At 37.2% G+C, this 8,075-nt stretch overlaps 2 protein-coding genes and 1 pseudogene across 5 annotated transcripts in view; all 3 read right to left on the reverse strand.

Moving 5' to 3' along the window:
- Nucleotides 1-580: 580 nt before the first annotated feature.
- LOC111244212 (uncharacterized) lies at nucleotides 581-2,744 on the reverse strand. Of its 2 annotated transcripts, none has more exons than XM_022791025.2 (4): nucleotides 2,028-2,744; nucleotides 1,461-1,921; nucleotides 1,194-1,283; nucleotides 581-807 (listed from the first exon to the last, which is right to left on the reverse strand). In XM_022791025.2, the coding sequence occupies exons 2-4, from the start codon at nucleotides 1,587-1,589 to the stop codon at nucleotides 643-645; spliced, it is 384 nt and encodes a 127-aa protein (XP_022646760.1). In that variant the 5' UTR covers nucleotides 1,590-1,921; nucleotides 2,028-2,744; the 3' UTR covers nucleotides 581-642. The 2 variants fall into 2 exon arrangements, with proteins under 2 accessions (XP_022646760.1, XP_086838275.1); XM_086982149.1 differs by having other exon boundaries at nucleotides 1,150-1,283.
- LOC111244211 (ubiquitin-conjugating enzyme E2 T pseudogene) lies at nucleotides 2,740-3,252 on the reverse strand (annotated as a pseudogene).
- A 3,543-nt stretch (nucleotides 3,253-6,795) lies between these two features.
- Nucleotides 6,796-8,075, reverse strand: part of LOC111244852 (centromere protein X-like) — a 2,360-nt gene continuing 1,080 nt past the window's right edge. Inside the window, exons 1-3 of one of the 3 annotated variants that reach the window (XM_022792339.2) lie at nucleotides 7,750-7,949; nucleotides 7,240-7,338; nucleotides 6,796-7,114 (exon numbers count right to left, since the gene is read on the reverse strand). In XM_022792339.2, coding sequence (XP_022648074.1) covers nucleotides 6,965-7,114; nucleotides 7,240-7,338; nucleotides 7,750-7,785 — 285 coding nt within the window. In that variant the 5' untranslated portion in view covers nucleotides 7,786-7,949 and the 3' untranslated portion in view covers nucleotides 6,796-6,964. Of the gene's footprint in view, nucleotides 7,115-7,239; nucleotides 7,339-7,699; nucleotides 7,950-8,075 lie in introns of those variants that run through there. The other 2 variants (XM_086978852.1, XM_086978853.1) reach the window with 2 other exon arrangements.

Genomic DNA, 8,075 nt, shown 5'->3' on the forward strand with positions numbered 1-8,075 from the left:
GTCTTTAAAATCAAACGAGTACCGCGAATAGTGATGAATGCTGTCGTTTCAACAGGAAATAAGGCCAATTTATCAAAAATTATGTATTGTAAAGACAGTGTTATGACGTTAAATTCTATAGAGACTATTCAAATGAAACCTTACTAGGGGGTACGACTAAGGCAAACAAATGTCAATATTAAGTAAAAGAACTTAACGATGTAGCTGATTCGACTAGGAAAATAATTATTGTTAATAGACAGTAATAATAATAACTGCTATCTTAACAATTAAAAACTAACAAGACGATTGGTCGTAGCAAGAAAAGTATGTTAAACAGTTGGCGCGTCGCAACGTAACTACCGATTTTAAACATTAACCTGTGATAATAGGGATTAATTGTAGAAAACGAGCGTAGGTCAATAGTAAGGTTTTTAAGCACAAATTTAATAGAAATTAGCTTGGAAAATGAAACTGAGCAATAAGAAATCAAAGTTCACAGGCGTCAGCCTTCTCGAAAACGGTACGGGCAGCATTTTACACTTATATACAAACCGTCTTTTTTAATTCTGATAGTTTTGTATAGGTAATTAATAATCCAAAAGATCCAAAAGGAGGGCAATACAAAATTTATTGGCGTCTATTAACTTCTCCTAGAACTCGCTATCTCAGCCTTTGCTTTGTAAAAGTTCGTTTAACAACAACGTGTTTTATTGCTGGAGAGAAAGAGGTCGAAGCGGCGATGTAGGAGTACCAAGGTGAAGTTGTTGTTCGACGAAGATGGCTCGTAGAGCTGACTGTAGCGCTGTTAGCCCTGGGGATCCCCTGCTGTATATCGTAAGCAGACAGAGATTAGTCATTTAATTAGTCTTTTATTAAAACTGACTTAAATGGTGACTATGGATGGTGACCATGTTACCAGTTCCAAGTCCCACCAACAACTCAATGTTCCATAATGTTTGTGTGTGAATAAAATTAGTTTTTACATATTATTCCACCTATTGGAGTTGTAGGCCATTATCTCCACTTGTTGTGCCTTATTTGTGTTTTACAGTGATTCCTGGGTAGTCGAAAATAAATAGGTTGTACTTTGAAGAAGCTAAAGACTCTGAATCCTGTCAAATCAAACAGAGCCTATAATTTGACAGCTATTCATAAATGACAACGTACCGTTGTCCATAATGTCGAATGAGTTGTGATTTGATGCAGACTACCTGATCGCTTAAATCGGGATGATTTGTGACGCACGCCTCAATAAGATTTAAGTAATCGACCAAAAGGCATCCGAAGCGACCAACGCACACCTGATTAAAGAGCGGATAAATTGAGAGAAAAAGAAAACTAATTCTAACTAAAATCCACCAAATGAAAATTTTTTTAACCCATATGCGATGCCGCTATAACCTCTTATTAGTAGCACCTTGACAAGAGCCATTCAAGATAGGCAGATAAAACGTGTTGACGTTATACTTTGGACATACCTGTGAGGTCCCTGCGGATTTATCAGGGGATGAGGTTTCAGCAAGCGAATCTAGATAAGCTTCAAATGCCGTCAGAGCCTCGTCGAAAGCGTACAAGAGGTACGGTGGATTACAACTGGTTGAACACATGACCTACTGGTAAGCTGCACGGAATGCTTCATGGGTTTACCATACCACATGGAACTAAGCCCGCGCCTAGTGGAAACAAGCGGTGAACATCGTCTTTCTTGCGTACGGAAACAGGGGATTAGCAGAAGGCTACTCAAAATACTTCTGTCTCAATGAAGGTAAATGCCTAAAATTTATGGGCTTTTATGAGGCATTGTGCTTTATGCTATTTTAATGCAGTGTTTAGATCGGTGGAGAAGCCTGGATCCTTGCTTCTATGATTCGCTGTTGTTTTTCACTTGCCATCGTCGATGACATCTTCTATAGATGAAGGTACCAATCCAGCAGGCTGACTAAACGACAAAGTATATACAATTATCTAATATTTTAATCTTTTTGTTTATATATATGTATGTATATATCGATATTATATGATATAATAGCATCTCGCTTACTTACAAGAATAAACTTGGTTACTGTGCTAAAAATAATCGAAAAAGCGGCTTCATCAGCTTGTATTCACCGATATAGTTACTGCAATGAATGGAACATCGTTTGCGCCATGCACTGAAAAAATCTATTTTTTTTAAATTTTTTTCTTCACACACACATTATTAAATGATTAAATGGGTGTTGATGGACCCGAATTAGTAACGTTCTTGACTCAGCGTCCAGAAAGTGTTTGTTAGTTGGTTCAGCTTTCTCAGACTGAGTGGGCACGTTGCCAAGGAGATTTTTTGTTTATTTATTCGAAAATGTGACCGAAACGCCCACGTGAAGAATATATTCCTAAAGTGATAGCAGTAAAAAATCACTGCCTGGAAAAAATGAATATATGCTTTCTATTCATTTCATTCAGTTCATTTATTATCAAAAAAATATATGAAAAAATTAGGTTTTTCCGATTCAGGGTTATGTACCTGTTATAACACGTTTGAGCTTCTATCCATCGTCTAATAAAAACAACATATTATCGATGTTTTATTAGTGATATGATCTATTCGTTTAGCAATGAACTGAATGGTTTTGCTTTTTCTTCGAAAAATGTTTTTCATTAATACGAAAGGCTAAAGGTGAACTGGAACCTATTTTTTGATACGTGAATCCTTTGTAATACGAGTACATCTACTACACTAGCGAATATCTTTATCGAAGATAACCTAATTTCCACTCATAACGACTTTTTTTCTGCGCTAGAGGTTGAACCCTCCGTCTTGTTAGTTTGCATTGCATGCATTTGCGTCCATTTTCTTGCGGTTCTATCAAATTCGGCTCGATCATTCTGTAGAAGCTCAGCCACGTCCGCCATCAATGGGTCCTCTGCCGTTGGTTGAGCTATAATAGCCCGTAGTGACGTTAGGACTGCACAGACATTCAGTGCAGGCTTCCACGTGCCCTTCGGTGGCAATTGTATAGCGGAAAGGCATACTCTGCCTTGCGGATCTATGTTCGGATGGAAAATTCGTGTGATGACTCGCAGCGCAGGGGGTTCAAAGGGATAACGAACAGGTAGACGTAAATCGACATGAAAGCGCCCTCCTTCGTAGGGGGAGTCCGGAGGACCGTCAATTATGGCTTCAAGGTGGCCGATTTCATCATCGGCAGCCTGAGAGCACACAATTCCTGCAGGTAACGAGGTGGCCATTTGATGAAGCTCCGCCGCTAATCGGTTAGACCTTTGCATTGCTCTTACACGTTAGTTGTTTCAAATAGCGAAAAGCCGTAGATATATCCTGAAGTTTAAGTCGTGATACCCAGCAATTTCTTTTGCCGTACACACTATCTTTCTTTGCCTCAACGTCCGCCAATTTTTCCTTAAAAATCAGATCAGAGCTCTTGAACCTCACCACCTTGTCCCCGTAATTATCACGTTTTCACACTTCCACCTGCGGATTAGGCCTCTGTGCATGACCTACTTATATCCTTTCCGTCAGCATACGATATACATGCCCACCTATAAAACGTTACCAAGAATATATCACAAAAAAAACGATAAATACCTGATTAGTCCTGAAAGGCCTACTTAAAAACTTCGACATTTAAAAAATTATGACACATTTGTGTGTCCACCATCATTTTAAGATGCCACCCATGAACAAAGAAAAAGTTATTAACCGTAATATTGGGGTAATAGGCTCTACAAGTTAATTTAACTTGTTGAATTATTTCGTAATTCCAAATTTGACACCTAATGCCATTCAAAAAACATACACTAAAAGTCACTCACAAATATAAAGTCAAATAAGAAAGCCTCCAGTCAGCATTTGGGAGTACTTCGAAAAAACGACATTTACAAAAAATAGTATTTTTAAAGCTGATTATGCTAAAAAAAAGTTCGTGTGTAGTTACTTGTTGCGTAAGACTACGCTACATTATCACAACAAATAATTTAAAAGGCAACAGCCTAACAAAAATCAGCTTGCCAGTCTTCGCATCCAAGACTACGTTTGTTCGCACGTGCCATGCAGGACTGAAACATTTGGCCTTTGATGTCATAGCCTTGCTGTTTACCTTAGGCCACTCATTAACGGATAAGTGTGTCATAATGTAAACTGAGCATGATTAGTTTACACATCCACAAAAGCAGTAAAATTAAAACTTATAAAAACGAATATATGTAGCATATGTGATTTACATTTATGTACATGAATGAACTATACCTAACGTAGGACGTCATACGCAGTATTTATCTACAGTACTTAGCCTTTCTTGTTGCACTGTACTTAGCTGCTGCCCAGTACCTGTACGCTAAGCAGTTTCTATTTGAACAAAGCCGATAAGTGGGAGATCTGTCATGGACCATGCTCCTACCCTTCATATGGGAGAAATAGAATATTGCATATAATCAAAAAGGATATCGTGAGAGAGAGTATCTTCATATCTCAAAATCTTTATAAGATGACATGAACATAAAAGTAAAATATTTTGGTAGCTTTACTTGACTTCTGTCAAGAACTCAAAACTTTCAGCAGCTAAAATAAGACCAACATTCTGTTGTTGGTAACGTAAGAAAAGACACTAACAGCTCATGAAAACTCAAAGCAAGTATCACGTACTTACATAAATAAATAATACAATCATCTACATAAATTAAATCTGTGAACATCTTTCTAGAACAAATGGAACTGCTCGCATACTACAGATGTAATCTTCTAATAATTTCATCCTATCCACGTCCTCCACTGTCCTAAAATGCACAGATCATATTCAGCAAATACGAGTCTTTGGGAAAAATTTCACGTATAGCACTAAAATCACGGTTTATAACGCGGTTTACAGAAGTCAAGTAAAGCTACCAAAATATTTCACTTTTATATTCATGTTATTTTGTTAAGATTTTGAGATATGGAGATACTCTCACTCACGCTATTCGTTTGGATTATATGCAATATTCTATTTTTCCCATATGAAGGTAGGAGCATGGTTCATGACAGATCTCCCATTTATCGACTTTGTTTAAATAGAAACTGCTTATCGTACATATATTGGGCAGCGGCTAAGTACAGTGCAACAAGAAAGGCTAAGTACTGTAGATAAATACTGCGTATGACGTCCTACGTTAGGTACAGTTCACTCATGTACATAAATGTAAATCACATATGCTACATATATATTCGTTTTTATAAGTTTTAATTTCAATTGTTCCACTCTAAACGTATTTATAACAGTATTTGGAAACCTAAATGGTTGCGATGAATCGGAATTGCGTACCAGGCGTTTGTTAGACAAAAAATATGAAGGCCTTAACTGTAAAAAGAGCACTACTGTCCAAGTAACTATTCACCGTGTTCGTCGTAATGATAATAGGTAGGTGGCACCTATTTCTTAGTAGTTTTCTAAACCGCCAGCTAAAAGCTCATTCAGTGAGTGTTTATGACATGAAAACCCGCCTGAATTTGTGGAAAGACGGGAGGAGAGAACTTTTAAATTTTTGGCGGGCCATTAGGCATTAGAACCCGGGTGATGACTGATGGCAGGTCAATAGAAAATTGCAGAAGCGTAGGCTCGTTAAATACGTGTACGATGCTTTTTTATATGTAAGAGGCCTCGGCTCTAGTAACGGCACAATGGAATTTGCCAGAAATAGATCACTGGACTTCACAGCATCAGCGTTTGATTTCTCCATAATTGTTTTCAAAACATTCCTTTCGGCTGCTGCCCCCACAAAGAGTAAATTTAGCGAACAGTGTAAGATCAAAAAAGGAATTGAAATTTTAAAGAATTTTATAATTGGATATTAATATTGTTAAATACACACCTGACTTTGAAATACGAATAATACCGAAAAGACCTGGCGTTTTTTACCAAAAGTTTCGCAGAACAGTTAAAGACGAACCTTTTCGAGAAAGCTTTTTCAATTTTAGACTTAACGGAACACCATCTCACGGCGATTTGGTTTGTAATAGCATAAACAGCATAATCAAAATAATGATATCTCAAGGTTTGTAGTTGTTATTCAGTGTAACTTTTTTCATCATCCACGCAAATCCATTATAAGAAAGTTGGCAACTTGATCGGTCAGCGGCACATAGTTTGTTTGTCTTTCGAAAATGCGCTAGAATCTCGAATTAAGCCTATTGGTTTGCGACATTTCACATTGAGTGAGCTCTATAACTTTTGGGCGCATGGGTAATTCAATAGAGATATGAAATTAATTTCTGGGACTTGGTTTGTGTAGCAGAAGTATTTTGATGAAATATAGCGATAAGACCAGTGAGAAAATAATTATAAACGTATTAGACTACTTAGTTTATACGATATTATTTTTACGTTTAAATATATATTATATTGTTTAACGTTCTAATTATGCTGTGTTGCCGATTTCTACTCTAACTAACAGACACAGTAAAACACTGCAAATGACGATAGCGATTCGAAAAGTCCACCGTTCGCTTTCATCACAACAGACACTTCGCAAGCCATTAGTATGTCGCTAAGCACTTGGCGGACTTTTTAACGAATTTTCAAATTAGGCTGTTTCTTACATTTGGTCGACACGCTTACTTCCGCAGAGTGACAGCAGCTTACTTAGATTTGTCACTCTGCCGAATTTTATTCAATATCAAGCCGTCTAAACAGAAAACTTGAGAACGTTTATATTGATGCCCCAAATTATTGAACTGAACGAGACCATTGGCTGATGCGTCCTCAGAATGGAAGCCGTCTGTTTAACAGAATATCTGTTTTACTCGGCTTCTACCTTGTTCAATCGATAAACAACACACAATTTCATCTTATTAAAAATAAGTTTATTTTATGTAACCTATTTTCACGATTCCGACGCACAACAAAACATCGGAACAATCTAACCTACAATGGCCAAATTAAGCATAACGATAGTATAAAAACATGTCTTATTATACCAGTTACTCTATAATGGCCAATTAAAGCCAACTTTAATTAAAGTCAAGCATCGCTTGAGGCAACACTTTTTCCAGATGTTCGACTGAAACACTTTGGCCACTCTCCACGTCGGCTTGCTCGCGTGCTCTTGCGGCGAATTCCAGAACCATCTCAACCAGAAGTTCGTTAATCAGACTGTTTGCCTGAAAAGATTGGAAATCAAATGGAAGCTCTTGTTTTTGCTTCATAATACAACTTTACAGTAATACACTCCATTGCAGCAATGAGTGTACTGCTTGTCGAAGCCTTCATTGATGCTTTTGTATACCTGAGATGTAACGACCGTTTTCGTATCATCAAAATTGAGTTTAAGTAAGTCCTCAAGCGTTTTCGGTTTAAAGTTGCAGTGTTCCGGTCGCGAGCTCATCTAGGAGAGGATTCGAGATGCCAGTTAGTGCACAATTCTTCTAACAGTGAAAAAACCTCTGTTACTCTTTCAAATAATGACAGCTAAAAATAAAGTGTGACCATTTGACATTTGATTGAACCAATTGACGTGCATGCTCTTGGTTAATTTCAAGCCTTTTTCATCCGATCATAGATGATAAATTTTTTTTTTTATAGCTATTGAGAGGAATCTGTTCGTGTGAATGTTACTATTCCATATACGAAGTTAGTCTGTTTTTATCCGTAATACAATTCGCTCTAAATTAGTTATACGCCTGCAAGATGAAGATGAATTGACATCAATAGATTTACAAATATAAACGTTAATAAAATAAACTCACTGTTAACCGAGCAACAGGATCCTACTTATCGAACCCTCATGTGTTTTTACCTGATCAGCAACAGCTGAGAATTGTTCCATGGCCATGCTATCGGTTTGGGGTGCCGAAGCGCGCGCAAAGTGTGGGAAGGACAATCACTGATTTGTTTAAATACGTGGCGCGTTTTCTCATTTAATTTAGGTCGACATATCAGTTTGAGATAACAAGCTAATTTCATGATCTGTAATTTATGTACTGTTGACGTTTAAAACGATGTAGCAAAGCTACTGTTGAATACGACAATTATCCGACGAAGTTACTGCTTAATTTGTATAGTAACCAGTATGCTGTAAACATTATATATGGGTAAACCTGTTTTATATATCTGTTTATATAT

Source organism: Varroa destructor, unplaced genomic scaffold, assembly GCF_002443255.2.
Source record: "Varroa destructor unplaced genomic scaffold, Vdes_3.0 BEIS01000002.1, whole genome shotgun sequence".
Taxonomy (NCBI): domain Eukaryota; kingdom Metazoa; phylum Arthropoda; class Arachnida; order Mesostigmata; family Varroidae; genus Varroa; species Varroa destructor.